The sequence below is a fragment of the Pseudoliparis swirei genome, chromosome 12 (genome assembly GCF_029220125.1).
Source record: "Pseudoliparis swirei isolate HS2019 ecotype Mariana Trench chromosome 12, NWPU_hadal_v1, whole genome shotgun sequence".
Lineage (NCBI taxonomy): Eukaryota > Metazoa > Chordata > Actinopteri > Perciformes > Liparidae > Pseudoliparis > Pseudoliparis swirei.
Genome location: NC_079399.1, coordinates 12,824,088 through 12,840,871, shown reverse-complemented (window position 1 = coordinate 12,840,871; position 16,784 = coordinate 12,824,088). Strand labels below are relative to the sequence as shown.

At 40.7% G+C, this 16,784-nt stretch overlaps 1 protein-coding gene across 19 annotated transcripts in view; it reads left to right on the top strand.

Annotated features, from left to right (window-relative positions):
- gphnb (gephyrin b) overlaps positions 1–14,417 on the top strand; it is an 84,749-nt gene extending 70,332 nt beyond the window's left edge. For 14 of the 19 annotated variants that reach the window (XM_056428166.1, XM_056428161.1, XM_056428157.1 and 11 more), the window contains 12 exons: positions 1,737–1,829; positions 5,979–6,034; positions 6,639–6,758; positions 7,021–7,079; positions 7,543–7,696; positions 9,271–9,392; positions 10,414–10,501; positions 10,819–10,892; positions 11,015–11,082; positions 11,203–11,306; positions 12,270–12,366; positions 13,107–14,417. In XM_056428166.1, coding sequence (XP_056284141.1) covers positions 1,737–1,829; positions 5,979–6,034; positions 6,639–6,758; positions 7,021–7,079; positions 7,543–7,696; positions 9,271–9,392; positions 10,414–10,501; positions 10,819–10,892; positions 11,015–11,082; positions 11,203–11,306; positions 12,270–12,366; positions 13,107–13,240 — 1,169 coding nt within the window. In that variant the 3' untranslated portion in view covers positions 13,241–14,417. The remainder of the gene's footprint in view (positions 1–1,736; positions 1,830–5,978; positions 6,035–6,638; positions 6,759–7,020; positions 7,080–7,542; positions 7,697–9,270; positions 9,393–10,413; positions 10,502–10,818; positions 10,893–11,014; positions 11,083–11,202; positions 11,307–12,269; positions 12,367–13,106) is intronic. The other 5 variants (XM_056428167.1, XM_056428168.1, XM_056428160.1 and 2 more) reach the window with 1 other exon arrangement.
- Positions 14,418–16,784: the final 2,367 nt, after the last annotated feature.

The window sequence follows — 16,784 nt, the reverse complement described above, 5'->3', positions numbered from 1 at the left end:
AGGAGTGCAGCTGGGAGGAGGACAGTGGGGTAAGGAGGTGAGGAAGAAGGGATAGGAGAGATGAAATAAAGAGCTGGACCAGATCACCTGCTGTCTGTGAAGTGTGCACTGTGTCATAGTCTGTTGATGGGTGCATATAAGGATCTATCTCTTTTTTTGTCATCATAATGGTGTAATACACAAAATAATCTGCATTGCATGTCACACTTTTGTTACTGTTGTATTTTTCAGAAAGTTTAGTTCGGTAATAAAGTTAAAGAAGAGTAAGTTCTTGACTGTATAATGTCTCAAATCTGTACTCAAATTAGATCAAAACTTTTAAAGAAATAGTTTGATATTCTATGAAATAAACTTTCACTTTCTTGCTAATAAGAAGATTGATATCACTCTGGTTTCTACGCTACATGTGAAGCTCCCACCGTCAGCAGGGGAGCTTAGCTTAGCCCGAAGACTGGAACTGGAATAAGCATTATTCCCAAAATGCCGACATATTCATTTAATTCCCGTCAATCTGCTTGTTTGTACATATAGAAGTCTGCACATATGTGTACATTCCAACTGCACCTTAGCTTATTTCTTAATAAATACTAATTCTCATATTTATTTAGTATTATAACCAATACAAATGTGTAATATACAGAATTGCAATATCTCATTGTTTCACTGCAAATACATAGTTTCTATTCATAATATATATTTGTATTCTTTTTTATTTGTATTACAGTTTGATATACAGTATGTCAAGATTGCACCCTAATTTAATTGTTAAAGGACTTATATTCTACTCCATATGGACTGTTTTTAGCATAAGTATGTCGGTACTCGTGCATGCATATGTTCACACATTTACTGTCTTCTAAAATTCCAGATTGTTCCTAAAGAGACGAGTGATGTCACAATGCCCCTTGATGTAATTATCATAATGTAACCCTTTTCAAACCTGTGCTTGCTGGCAGAGATGTTTTCTCAAAGCATCTATTCAAACACATATTTCTGCTTCGGCAACAAGACATCACCTTTGTTCTATTTGTATTCACAACTCCCCTTCAACACATGGTTTTAACAAGCTGTTTGAAAAGCAGCTTGGAAGCAGGAGCAAAATATCTCAGATGAAATGCTGTCGACTTAAAAACAGATGTAAGGATCGGACGCGTCATATTGGCACGAGGGTCTTCTTCTTCTTCGACGACTGAGATGCATTATTTACAGCGGCTCGTTATGACTGCCGTAAGCTGATGTGTGGATGCATGTGTGTGGGTGTACTTGCATATGTTTTCCCCTTTCAACACATTGATATCAAAGCTTAGATCTTCATATTAACGCCCACATAATCATGGCATAAAAGCTCGAACAAATGCTATATATAGCCACACAGCAGCTTACGGTATTTTTAGTGCCAGGATTTGTTTCCTTCCACCCACGCTGCCTCTGTCTGTTTCTGTTTTTCTTTCCTTCCTTCCTTCCCTCACGCTCTCTGAGCCAGTGTGTGTGTCATGCAGAGAGATTCTGATGCGCCGTGTCACACTCTGTCTCTCTTTTAAAAACACACGCACATATGTACACACCTCCTGCACATATGCCTCTCTGTATCTTCATCTGAATCAGATGCACTTTCTCCCTCACCCTCTCTGCCTCTGTCTCTCTTTCTCTCTCCAGCTGTCGCTCTCTCCCTCCGCCACCCTTCACCCAGCTTCTCCTCCTCTCCTCACACCCATGTTCTTCCTCTTCTCCCACAGATGGGATGGGTCGAGTCCTGGCTCAGGACGTTTATGCCAAAGACAACCTGCCACCCTTCCCTGCCTCTGTCAAGGATGGTTATGCTGTGAGAGGTAAGCACCGTACATTATGGGAAATAACTGTATTAACGTTCAAGGCTTCAAAAACATGACATTGTAAAAGGAATGAGCAGACAAGTCCTGGATGTCCAATTTCACTTTCAGAATTAACATCATAAACTAAATTACACTTTTTATGTCCACACTAATATGCTCATTAGGCACAGTGACTGGTCCCTAAAACTAACAAAAACACTTTTTATTGTATTTGTTATCTTTAGGAACATTTATGAAAACAGTTTTGCCAGCTGTTTGTTTGTGAAGCCGTAGCCTTATTGTAAAGTAAAGGTTTACTCGGGGAAATTAAAATAGGTTCCACAAAACAAACTATATATGGAGAAGCGTTTCATGAACTTCGGGTCGTGACCGAAAGAACAAGGTCGCGGATACAAGCGGCCGAAATGAGTTTCCTCCGTAGGGTGGCCGGGCTCAGCCTTGGAGATAGGGTACGGAGCTCGGACATCAGGAGGGAGCTTGGAGTCGAGCCGCTCCTCCTTCGTGTCGAAAGGTGTCAGCTGAGGTGGTTCTAATCTGATCCGGATGCCTCCTGGACACCTCCCTTTAGAGGTTTTCCAGGTACGTCCAACTGGGAGGAGACACCGGGGAAGACCCAGGACACGCTGGAGGGATTACATCTCCCGGCTAGCCTGGGAACGCCTCGGGATCCACCAGAATGAGCTGGAAAATGTTGCGAGTGAGAGGGAAGTCTGGGTCAGCCTGCTGGGTCTGCTGCCCCCGCGACCCGACCCCGGACTAAGCGGATGATTCAATTCAGTTTATTTGTATAGCCCAATTTCACAAAATACAAATTTGTCTCGGAGTGCTTTACAATCTGTACACATAGACATCCCTGCCCCAAAACCTCACATCGGACCAGGAAAAACTCCCAAATAACCCTTCAGGGGGAAAAAAAGGGAAGAAACCTGCAGGAGAGCAACAGAGGAGGATCCCTCTCCAGGATGTACAGGTGCAATAGATGTCATGTGTACAGAAGGACATATTCAGAGTTAAAATACATTCAATGAATATGACAGAGTGTATGAATAGTTCATAGTAGGCATATTCCACGATGGAGACCTCCACGATCCATCAGGCAGATGGCGGTGGGGAGGAGGAGTGGGCGGAGTCTCAACAGTGGGCGGAGTCTCAACAGGACAGTGGCGTAGTCAGGAGCAGGAATTCCACGACCCAGACCTCGATGATCCATCAGGCAGATAGGATCTATGCCGTCTCATAGGGTCCGATGACCCCATGAGACGTGAAGTCAAGGACTCCGGGAGAAAGCAGAGTTAGTAACGTGTGATTGAGAGATGAAAATTCATCCTTAAGGAGAGAAAAAGGAGAGAGGTACTCAGTGCATCCTAAAACGTCCCCCGGCAGCTATAAGCCTATAGCAGCATATCAAGGGGCTGGACCAGATGAACCTGATTCAGCCCTAACTATAAGCTCTGTCAAAGAGGAAGGTCTTAAGTCTACTCTTAAACGAGGTGACTGTGTCTGCCTCCCGGACTGAAATTGGAAGCTGGTTCCATAAAAGAGGAGCTTGATAACTAAAGGCTCTGGCTCCCATTCTACTTTTTAAGACTCTAGGAACTACAAGTAGTCCCGCATTTAGTGAGCGTAGCTCTCTAGTGGGGCAATATGGTACTACAAGCTCCTTAAGATACTTTGTTTAATTTACTTTTTAAACACTTAGAGGGAAATCTCACGTCAGACTTCTAGTCGTAGATTTCTCCTCTGTTTTCGACTCCACCGCATATTTTAACCAATCGGCTTTTAGAACAATTTGACTAAAGTCACAATCTTGTGGGTTGGATTCTTCACTTTTTAACGAACAGGACACAAAGATAGAGGGTAAATGGAATTATGTGGGACCAAGTTTGCTCCAATGGCTTCCACACGGATGTGTGCTTCGCCTCTATTATTCATCCTCTACACAAATGTGTGTCAGAGCAGGTATGAAAATAGAGCGTTTTAAATCAAGCATATGATTCTGTTATTGTTAGTCGGCTCCAGGGCAACGAGACCAGCCGCGGTCCGGTCATCCACGACTTTGCGAAGCGGTGTGAGGAGTCCTATCTTCCATTAAATATGTCTAAAACCAAAGACATAATAATTGATTTTAGAAAACATGAGTTATATCCATTAAGGGTCAGACAAATATCTTGGGACAATTATTGACCGAAAACTAAAATTAGAAGCAAACTGTGAAGCCGTGTGCAAAAAGGTTTGAGGAAACTGTCCTATTCCCACATTGACAAAACCACGATAACCTTATGTTACCGTGCTTATATTGAATCAATGTGATCTTTTTCTTTGGCGTCATGGTCTGGAGGCCTGTCTTTAAAGAACAGAAACTCTCTGCATCCGATTGTGAAATTGCCCAGCAGGCTGAGTGGTGAGTCCCAGCTGAGCCCAGAGTCCCTGAACACCACACATTTACAACGAATAACCGGCTCCATCTTAATGGACGACTCCACCCTTTGCACAAGGAGTTTCAGCTTCTCCCTTCTAGACAGAGGTATTTAGAACCACGGTGTAGAACAAAGCGGTGCAAACAGCTGGGTTCCAGCTGCCATCTTTCAAGTAAACACATTATAATAATACCAGCACTGATTTGTGGCTGTGTGTACTTTTATCATCATGTATGTCTTGTTGTCTGTGTGTCGAGATGAATGCCTCACTTTCCATTGAGGAACAAGTCTACCTACGGGTATAAATAAAGTAACCTGAATTTAGAGATTAGTTGTTAGTTGTTAACTGTCAGTTTGTCTGTTGCTCAATTAGCCAACTGACAGAATGAGTGTTGACGAAAAGACGTAATGTGGAATATGGTTCACACTTCTGACCTGACACTTGATCAAAATTATACAAACATTTTATTAAAATAATACAATACACCTTCAATTAGACTATTCTATGCCAATAACGTATCCTAAACATATACAAATGTTCTACTACAGATACAGGAAGGACATTGCACACTAACTTTGTGATGGATTTATGAATCGCTGATTCCAGTTCCGATCTCGTTCACCATCTCTTGTTTTTTCTTCAGAGTAAGTTGCAGAACATAAAGCTGAATATCTCACCTGGTCAGTGTGTTTTTCCTCCTGTCCAAATGACCTCTTTGTAGTTTGAGATGAACAGGACATTGAGGCACTGGAGAACTGACATGGAGGAGACTGTCCTGCATCAGACAAGAGATATAGAGTTCACCTCCATTCAGAGAGATGGGTATCATACCTATGGCTGCACCAACTCCTTAGAGCAGTTTCGAGGTGAAATCCAGGCAAAGTTATGTTGACTTGTTTTGGTCAAGAAATCCGTGGCAGGGCGTCCTGTAAAGCGCTGAGGACCCTGTCAACCTGGAGAGCAGCTTGCTGGCTTCAGGCAGCTCAAAACCTCTTGCATGTGACATCTGCTGCTGGCTCCTGCTGATGAAGGAGGAGGAGCAGAATACCACAGGTCCCTCTGGTTGTCGTGTGTCGGTCTTGAGGGCCTGGCGTCTGCCGAGGCGTTCATGTGCAGATTTGAGAGATGTGAGAACCTCGACCGTCGGTGTGGAGGCAGCCAATAGCCTCTCGCTTCCTCCACTGAGCCAGTGCGTAACGACAGATGCTCGACATCCTGCGCTGTGTTTTTATGTCGAGAAAAAAAAAAAAGTGGCCCGATTTTATTCTCAAAAAATAAGCACTTAATCCTTTATTAAGATATTTTAAACCAGCAAATTAAAGTCACAGTCAAGTTGTGTACTCACCACGGACATTTTGCAATGTAAAAGCATTTTTTAAAGTTTTCATTGGGTTTTTTATTTGTCTTGTGATGAGCTTCCTTCTTGGTCCTGTGTGTTTGTAAAAGAGCAGAAAATAGAAGAGGTATTGTATTTTGTATAGCAATACTTAAATAGGCGGTTTCTTCACACCTCAGAGTGGAGGGCAGAGTTTGAAAATACTGTGTTTGCCTTTTTTATATTTAATTAAAGAACATCAAATGTCTTTCCTTCTCTACCCATTTGTTCAATCTGTAGCCCACTGAGATAGAGTGACTCAACTAAATGACACACTCCTACACACACACACACACACACACACTTTCAGCTGCACACATGTGTAATGCTATTAAATCTTTCTTTTATTTTAGCGGCTGACGGCACAGGCGACCGCTTCATCATTGGAGAGTCCAAAGCTGGAGAACAGGTTCGCGCCCACGTTGACACTTTAGACACATCTGCTTTTTGATCTCACAAATAGACCCTCACACACACACACACACAGTAACACAGTCGCTGTCATGCAAACACCCACACAACCTATGCATGAAAATAAAGTACTTCACTTTTGTCCTTCACCTCACGTCTTGACCAGCTGTAATTGCTCACCGCTCCCTTAACAGGTGATGAAAAGCCCTCCGCCTCCGAGCAGGGCGAGAGAATCAGGGTGCTGCCAACCTGTAAAACAGATTAGACCTCTGAGACAAGAGTAGGCTGCACAGATTTATGAAATAACTCAACTTCTCATCTTGAACAAAAGAAGCACACATGCAAACACATATTCTGTACATGCCTCCATATCCCTTTATTAGGTTTTTACTTTAATTTGATCAGACCTGACATCAGTTTGTGTGATGCTTTTTGGGAAACTTGGGGGAAGACAGTCATACGCAATCTATCATTTCACTTTATTTTAATTTAACGTTAGTCCCCAGGGTGAAAAGAGCATAAAAGGGCATTTTGTTTTACTTTGATAGGACAAAATATACGACTACATTTAAAGGATAGACTCTGTCTGTGTCTCCCTGCAGCCCACCCACACAGTGATGCCTGGCCAGGTGATTAGAGTGACGACGGGTGCCCCTATTCCATGCGGGGCTGACGCTGTAGTCCAGGTGGAAGACACCGAGCTGCTCCGCGAGTCTGAAGACGTAAGCCAAACTTTTACCCGATGAAGAGGCAGGAAGATGTCGGAATTTGGGCTGTGCTCAACTCAACCCAGCCAGAATTTACTTTTGACTCGCATGTATCTTTATAAAGAGATTATAGTCTACGACAACCACATATTAAATGAACAGAGATTCTGATTGTTTGAAAGATTAAGTTCAGCCCAGAGCAGAGCAGAATACACAATGCACTTTGGTCTCTGAATATGTTCCATTTGATGCCTCTGACAGCTGGTTTATCTTTTAGGGCACAGAGGAGCTGGAGGTACGAATCCTAGTTCAGGCTCGCCCGGGGCAGGACATCAGGTAATGTGTTATATGTTGGTTGCTATTAAGAAGCCAAAACCAGAATCACACTTTTAGTGATCAATAACGTCACAATGTAACCCACCAACCTTTTTATTCGTTAGGCCACCTCTTTAAGCGGTAATAAACTAAAAACATTTACAGTGAGAACAGTTTATTTCATATTAAAGATTGAAATAATGATTGAAAGCACAGTTGATTCATTTGGTTATACTGCTGGATCCGTCATTTTGATCATTCCTGATATTTTATTTACCTCATCACTGGTTAGGGCAGTAATGGCATCGTGGCTCAACCACAATGTTTATTTCTGCAAATATTCAAGGTCATTGTTTGGTTCCCAATATAACTTTGCACCTTAGACCGAAGGCTATATACTAATTTAAATTGCAAAGTACGATTTTCTGAATTCTTCCATTTCTTTCTTATCCTCTGAACTATCGTCTTTGCTGTCCTGCCCTAGGCCCATCGGTCATGACATTAAGCGTGGGGAGTGTGTGCTTTCAAAGGGCACCCACATGGGCCCGTCTGAGATTGGTCTTCTGGCCACTGTGGGAGTCACAGAGGTGGAAGTCCAGAAATTCCCCGTGGTGGCCGTCATGTCGACAGGAAATGAGGTAAGGGATTAAGAAAAACCTGCATGTCAACATTCTTTTTTTCCATTTGGGAAGTTATACTCCTCGTGTGCACTCAACCCACACTGTATCTGTATTTGCCAAAAAGGTTCGGCCTGAGCTGCTAAAGGTAACAACAACGTGCCATCTTCTCTGACAGCATACCTCGTTCATAATTATGCACAATCAACATGGTTTGCTTTGACTGCGGACACCAGAACAACATTCAGAGCTGAATGCGCACTCAGCCGTTTCATGTGTGCTTTCAGTTGTGAAGACTGTTTATCTGTGACCAGGTGGTTTCTCTTCTACGCTGGGATCCTATTTGTGCATTTTCTGTGTGACCGATGTGCCGTTTAAATTTCATGGGGTGTGTAACCTTCATGGAGATTCTCAGCAGACTGTAGATACCCATAACACCTTGTTCTCGGTGCTATGCAGATATATTTGAATTGTGTAAATCAGCCAAGAGTCACCTACCCCATGGACACATTCCAAACCTATTAAGCGGTATATTGTCCTCATCTCCCCTCTTTGAGCAAGACTGATGAAATAGAGGATTTGTCTTCTCATTTTTACACACTGTTAATTTGACCATCTCGATTTTAAGTACATGCTCTGTACTAATGCTGCAGATGAAGAAAAACAGGAATATCTGTGCAGAGCTGGCATTTACAACTGAAAGTATGCAGCTTGTCTGCCCATAAACCCACTGTGAACCTGCTGAATTAGATGCATGTTCATTTGTGGTGTTGCTTTCCTTTTAGAATTATAGTAATTAGCAATGCTTGTTGACATTCCCTCAGAAAAAAAACAAATCAGATTTGTAATTCTATTGTGAAATGAAGGGAGGTCAAAACATGTAAATATAAGACGAACAAAATGCTAATACACGTTGAACCAAATTGCAGTTAAAGAATTTATTTAGCAAGTTTTTTTTTTGTCTGAAGGTATGGCTGCACTAAATGATTATTTTTCATTATTCATTCCATATTTATAATCTATTAATTATTATTTTCAATTAATCGATTAGTCATTTAATCTATAAAATCCTTTAAGAAAATTAAACATGCACATCACAGGTTCCCAGAACCAAGTTGATGTGCTCAAATTGCAGAACCTGAGAACGAATGGCATTTTTGCTTGAAAATGTATTTGAATAATGAATTGATTCTCAAAAGTATGGCAGTTAATCTTCTGTTAATCGACTAATCGATTAATCCTTTAAGCACTCTCTAAAAGCACAAGCAACACCAACTTATCAAATGATCACTTCACACTTCAGACAGTGGTTTCTTTGCCTCTCTCAGCCATTGTAAAATATTGTGTATTTTTAAAGTCACAACCAAACCATTTGGTACCAAGAGAAGGCATAGTAATAAAATGAGAATGAAATGTTTGCTTACAACCTCCCTGTCTTGCTAAATAATTAATTATACACCCACTAGATGTACTGCTACCCAAAGAAATGCAAAGAATATGTTCAGATTTATTTATTCCTTGCACCAGCTTAAAAAGTATAGTTATTGAATGATTAAAAAGTGTTTCTGATCATTTCTCCCTCTGTGTCGTGGTAGCTGCTGAACCCAGAAGACGACCTCCATCCTGGGAAGATCAGGGACAGCAATCGCTCCACCCTATTGGCCACTATCCAGGAGCATGGCTACCCCACCATCAATCTGGGCATCGTGGGAGACAAGTAAGCCTTCATGTTTATTTTACATTTGTCACACCTCCAATGCCAGAAAACGGCACTTACTGAGATCTCCGCCAGGTGCGTCTGCAACAACCACTGCTGTAATGTTTCATTGAACAAACCACAATTACCCCCCACCCCAAGCAATCAGAAGCATTTTTCATACGAAGATAAGCTTTCATTTTAATCTATCCAGCTGTGAGCATCGTCTACGTGCAGTTAACCTGCAGTTCACTGTGTGATGCTTCATGTTGACTGTTAATGCTTCCTCTGAACAGATAATCTGGCCTGCTGTGTGTTCAGTTGTGTTAGCCGTTAGCTGTTAGCTGTTAGCCGTTAGCTGTTAGCCGTTAGCTGTTAGCTCTCTTGGCCAAACACACAGCGCACTCTGCTGCCCTCTAGCTGCTAACAGCTAGCCAGCTCTCCTCCTTCCGACAGAAAAGAAAATGTAACTCACTAAAAACGTCTTTCAGCCGTTGCAACAAGCATCAACTCTGGTTTGGTCAAAATAAACACTAAATTCACTGAGTTAGATTGTTTTTTAAAAGTGCTGTACACACTGTTTTCCCCATGCTGTATCTCTCTCTCGCCTGAGCAGCCGCTGAGCGGCCAGTTCAAAATAAAGAGAAGTGAGGAGTCAGCAGTCAAACACAGCATAAAAAAAGTTGATTAAAAACATGTTATCAAAAATCAGGTCAAGGTCCTTGAGCATACAGTCATAAATAAGAGGAAAACATATTTGGCTGATGAATCCAATAACATGAGCAGTAGACAAGACGGATAGACAGACACAGAGATGTACACACATTCACAGAGATGCAAACAACCAAATAAATAAGCTCCTGACAGAGATAATAATAATGTTCATCCTCCAAAACTAGCTCTCTATTATCCTTTTCCCTCCAGTATTTCCTTGTCTGTGAGTTGATGTTTAACGTGGGTATGCGTTTGTGTGGGTGTGTGTGTGTGTGTGCGTGTGCGTGTGCGTGTGAAATGTGTGTGTGCGTGTCTCTCTGCCCCACAGCCCAGATGACCTTCTCAACGCTCTAAATGAAGGCATCAGCCGAGCTGATGTCATCATCACCTCAGGAGGAGTGTCCATGGGAGAGAAGGTATGATTGCAGAACAAAAAGTGCACGCTTCCAATTATGACATTGTCTTTTATTGACACCTTGTGGTGGACGGGGGGAACGACAATCTTTATTTGAGAGTAAATTATGACAAAATATAAAAGACACTTATGACTTGTTTATTTTCTCTTATTTGATTGTTTAGTTTTTATTTTATTTTATATTCAGGGTGATTATTTTCATCCCCATTATCCACACAAATACAAATGTATTTTTTAACTTTACTATTTGGTGAAGGCTGGATGTATTGCTCTTTTGTGTTTGTTGAATGTTCTTTTTATTTCAATGTCTTTTATTAGGACTACCTTAAGCAGGTGCTTGATATTGATCTTCATGCTCAGATCCATTTTGGTCGTGTTTTCATGAAACCAGGGTATGAAAATGACAACTTTCACAGTTTAGTTCACAAGCACTTGGCAGAACTTTGAAATAGGTGTACATATTACACAGCAGTGTTGCATAAAATATACTAAAATATTGTTTTTCATTTTTTAGTCTACCAACAACATTTGCCACCTTGGACATGGACGGTGCTCGCAAACTAATCTTTGCCCTCCCAGGTAGTGTGTGAAGTTGAGAGAAAGAGTGATTCACTCTGCTGTTTCTGAAGACGTGTTACTCATTTATTTCTCACTCTTTTCTCTTGTCGCTGTCCTCTCTCTCTCTCCGTCCGTTCGTCCTAGGAAACCCCGTTTCCGCTGTTGTCACCTGTAATCTTTTTGTCATCCCTGCCTTGAGGAAGATGCAGGGCATTTTGGACCCTAGGCCCACCATCATCAAAGCGAGGGTAGGATGCACAGGGCAACCAGGAAAGCCGGACTCTCTGGCCAAGACACACAAAGTCAAAGTTCATCTTCTGTTGAGGCACTGGTGGTTACAAGAAGTGGGATTTTTCTAATGTTGAATGACCAGACTCAAGGTCTCTACAGATGTCAAAAAAGGTAGAAAGAGCAGTCTCCGTATGCAGAACGATGCTTTCTCTTCCCATACGTGAACATGTGAGTGTAGATGCAACAAACTGCAACAGAGAAGACACATTACAATTTTACTTAAGTTCCAGGGTGTATCGTTGCAGTCCATTGCATCTTAGCTCATGACTTAATACTATTTTCATCATCCGTTTGATCCATATTTATGACCACCAAGTTTTTCTTTGACGTGGCGGAGGAAGCAATCACGGCCAACGCTGACCTGAAGGCCTGTTCCCTGGTCATGAATATTCATAATTGTAGAGCAAATTTAAAAAATCAGAATGGTGTCAACAGCCGCCGATTGTGTCCCCAACTAGCATCATCAAGTAAGAGGTCTGGTCACTTGCCATCATGGGTACTATCCAGGGAGCTATGTTACGCAATGTGCTGTTAAAGGGCAGGTGGAAATCCACTTGAATGCATTACTGCCACTTAGTGGTGGGACCGATGGCCTGGAAGCACAGATGTAGCCGGATAATAACCCTCAGTGAAACTGGAACAAATGTTGCCAATAAAGTTGGAAGAGTATGTTTTAAAAATGCAAAAAAGGTAGCCACGTTAATTATATTTCATTGACGGTCCAGATTTGGGATTTTTGCTATTTTAGAAGGTTTTTTACGCCACAGTTACTGTGCTGCATTCAAGCGCTCTCCACAGTAAATCCACCTGGTGTTACAAGTGTGAAACAATCCTTAAGAATTGCAGATCAATTCCCATGGTGATGAAAATAACGTGTTGACTTACGTCATTATAATTTACGTTGTCTGTTATTTCTCTAGTTGTCTTGTGATGTGAAGTTAGACCCTCGGCCTGAATACCACCGCTGCATTCTGACATGGCATCACCAGGAGCCTCTGCCGTGGGCACAGAGCACAGGTACCCCAATCAAAGCCTGAATCGGACTCTCAACTGTTCACTGGTTGACAGCATCATTTATTTTATTTAACTTTCCCTGTCTAGCAAGGAATCCAAGGATTTAAAAAAACTTATTTAGCTTTTTGGAATTTTTTTTAGGTCAACAGTTTTTTACAATTAGTCCATAAAATGCTAAAAAAGAAACATACTGACTTGCAGTTACATCATATGAACATGTCCTTCACATTTTCTTCTATGCAAATATCTAGGATAATTTTTGGATTATATATATATATATTTTAAAGTTGATAGCCAGAAAAGAAAATGTTATTAAGACAGAGAAGTTGCGTTAAAAGCCTTATGTGCGCCCAGATGTACCAGGGGAGGAGTCCTTTCGCTGCATCTCTCTCCTCCCTGGCAAAACGGCCCAAATAAATAATTTGGTGTACTCTGTGTATAACCTCAGGAGGCCTTTATCAGGGTAGATTGATGACATCTGTTTGTCTATATAGACACACTGAAAGAGTATTCCACACCACAGCCACCTTAGGTTCTCTGCATTCACTGATTTACACTGATTAGAGCAGCTGACCACTATAGTATTTTAATGTTAGCCATTTTGAAAATGAAAATGAAAAATGATTGCAAACAGACAACTTAATTGAATGTGCTTCATTTCATTATGAAGGAGAAAAAAAGTCCCAATTTCCTTCATGGGTTGGATTCTTATTTCAAATACGTGTTTCCTCTCTCTACTGCAGGGAACCAGGTGAGCAGCAGGCTGATGAGCATGCGCAGTGCTAACGGGCTCCTGATGCTACCTCCAAAAACAGAGCAATACGTGGAGCTGCACAAGGGCGAGGTGGTTGACGTCATGGTCATCGGCCGGCTATGATGTCATCACAGGGGGACGGAGCGTCGGCGTCATATAGCGAGGGTTGGAATGGGTGGTTCACGGTGCATGTCCACATATCATTGACTATTCTGTAATATGCAACGGCACAGCTAGTTTTTATTGATTTGGATAACGTTGAGGTATAGTCAACATCTTGACCACAACCTAGATACATATGGAAAAAAGAATTTAAAAAGATTATAGTATTTCAAACAAAGAAAATATAACTTTTAATGAAAAAAATCTAATTATAAAAAGAGATTTATTCTGTAATATATTATTATGATTATTCTTATTATTATTATCATTATTCTTCTTATTATCATTATTATATTAAGGCAACTTCGTTCCTTTCATTGCAATTGCTTTGTGTGTTCAATGCTAGACCTTATCTATAGCAGTAGCATTTTAATAGACAGCTGTAGGTGCCTGCCAGGATAAAAAAAGAAAATTATTATTTTCTCATCTTTAGTGAAAAAAATAATCCGTTTTTTGAAAATGAAGAAAACATTGAGGAATACTCCAGATTTCCCATGGTGCTCAGCTAAAAGGAAGAGGGGGCACATCAAGACCACTTCCTCTTTTGAGCGCCCATCAAGGTGACACTTCTGTTTTTCTCTCATTAGTATGCATCATAATGGCTTCACAAAGAGCTTTGCTTGTTGTTTATATTGTGAGTCTTGTTTATGTGCGCAGTGCCAAATGCCTGGGCAGGGAAGAGGTGATGTTGGGATGGGGAGGTGGGGGGGCACAACCCAGTCTGCCCAGACCCTGAAGCTTCCTTATATTCACGGTGACCCGGTGTAAACTTTGCCCCAAACCCCCCCCAGGGGCGGGCTTAACCTGGGAAAAATAATCTTTTATTTGATCAACTATTTAAGAATAAATAAATAAATAAAAGAAGCAGCTTCTTTAAGTGCTGACAGCCTTTTTAACCAACTTCACAAAAAATGTACAGAAAAAATAAGAACCATATTGTACAGATATATGTGACCAGCACTCCTAAGGAAATTATTAAGCAATGAGGAGACATTGAACAATGCTGTACTATAACATTTTCTGTAATGATATGAAACTGATGAAAGAGACTTAAGATAATAAAAATCCTTGATCATTATGTAAAAAAAGTTCTTGTTGGGTTTCCTTTTTTAATAAAATATATTGAACGAAAAAATAGTGATTTTCTTCTTTGGTACATGTAAATGTTTGGCAGCCTATATGTTAGAGAAGTGCATGAATTATGAATGAATGAGTAATGTCTTACCTTCCATACCAATCGTTGAGGTCCATGTGGATACAGTTTCCAAATGTGAATGTGATTAATTGCATTACTATGAAGGTTTTCTGAGATACAGTATACTCAGAACAAAAGAAGTTATGGACTCAAGTACTTTATTAAGTACATTTTTGAGGTACTTAACTTGAATTTTTTTATTTCATCCACTTAAACCTTTAGTTGTCTATATAACATAAGTAAATATTGTATCTTTAAAATATGAATCTGATGATTTCCATTCTTTTTTTTAACCTCTTCCAAAAAAGGCACCGTTAGCCAGATTATTCTGTCCATCTGTTGTAAACAGCTCCACCTACACCTCTAAACTCCTCACTTTGTTTCATTTAGGTGTTGAATCTCAAAGTTCTCTGTTTCGTTTTCTTGGACGGCACCTATGGCGATAAGCAGTAATTGCAGATGTGTGTTTGGATCTCACTTCCCAGAGATCCAAACAGTGTCTGCAATGTCGCCCAGTTCCAAATACTGCAAATCAAGCTGTTGTGTTACCTCATCCAGCTATCGATAGTGACTTACAGAAAATTAGGAAAAGTACAAAATAACTGTCCGAAAGCAGAGAAATCATCCAATATTTCACAAAGAGGATTTGTGTGAATGTATACAAATGTATGTAGCAGACCATAGTTTTTCATTCTTTTCTATCGCATTAATCATGTGGACCCCTCAAATGCATCTTGTAACCATCGGGGACCCGACCCATCTGACTGACAGAGGACTGACTTCAAATATTTTTGTTATATTTTTAACAATAATTATTTTACATAAGCATCTGAGTATTTCATTCGCGCTGCATATTATATAGGAGGATTTGAACTGTCTTTCTTTCTAGGAAGAAAGTATTTAAGAAACGGGAACTGGCAGGAGAGAGCCTAATGAGGAAAGGAGGTTAAGCACAGAGGTGTCAGAAAGGATTAACCTAATAGAAAATACAGCAGGAAAAAGACAGCTTCAGGCTGTGGTATGTTTCTGAGACCGTATGTGATTAGACAGTTTCTGTTCTGCTCTGCAGGTGGAAATGACAGTAGATCCCATTCGTTGGTGATGATTATTAGTGCTGTGAAGAGAACTTATTTAAATGAATCTGTGAATGTAAATAGATCAGTCTGGAGATGACTGGACAGAATAACGGCAAATGTGTATTTTATTTATTAGAGGATACAGAGACAGAGTAACAACAGGCTTGCCAAGCATTTCCTCTTTGATTTGCTCCTTGAGTCTCATATTTTCCAAGAAATAATTGAACTTTCTGAGGACATTACAAATTATATAGATGGCAGGATAGTTAGTGATAATGTTGGCTCTGCATGAAGGAGAAGGAAGGATTAGTCTCCTCCCATTTGGCCAAGTTTGAGGAAATAATGAGGGAAATATGTTAAGGTCAATTTGGTAGTTTTTTGCAGCTGCAGTATAAATTACTGGTGCTGTTAACTCACCAATTGAAGGGTTTGACTGTAATTTGCATTTTGTGTATACTCACGGTTAGCCTGTGGTGGAAAGTGAATAAATTAGGGCTGTCAATCGATTAAAAATAATTAACTAATTAATCTCACATTTTGAAATTCATTTATCGCGATTAAAAGTTGTTTCTTTCTTTTTAAAGACAAAACTTCACACAGAGCTGTGTTTCAAAGAGGCTCCTACATATAGTGCCAGTGAGATATTTAATATCGTGGATGATAAATTGTTTCTTCAGTGAAACATCCAGATTAGTTTTTTTTAAAAAGTATATTTGAGACCCCATTGGTCCTGTCATCTTTAACACTGAACAGCAAAAGAACCAGTGGCCTTGGTAACTGACTGACATTCAAATATGTCATGTTAACCCTCTGGAGTCTGGGCTCATTTTCTCCATTCTACAAAAAATGTAAATTCACCTTTTAAAGGCTTTTGCATGTGACACATGTAAATGTGTTATACATCAAACATTCCAGAACAATCTCAGCTCTCTATCATGAGGCACAGTTCTCTGGTTCTCTGGTTCTCTGACTGACAGGCTGCTAATGAGCCTCACCTGTTTGGTGGGGAGGTCCTTTGTGATTTACTGAGTGTTCATTGGTTGTTTTTTTCGCAAAATGTTGACAGAAAAACCAATTGACAAATCATGGTGAAGGTTTCGTATGACGAGTTCTTTCCGCGTCGCGTCACCCGACACGTCGTCGTCGTCGTCCCCCCAGTCTCTGTGAATCGGAGCAGCAGAGCGCAGGAGGAAACCCTCCTCATTCATCCAGGAGTTTAAACTGATTTCTGCTC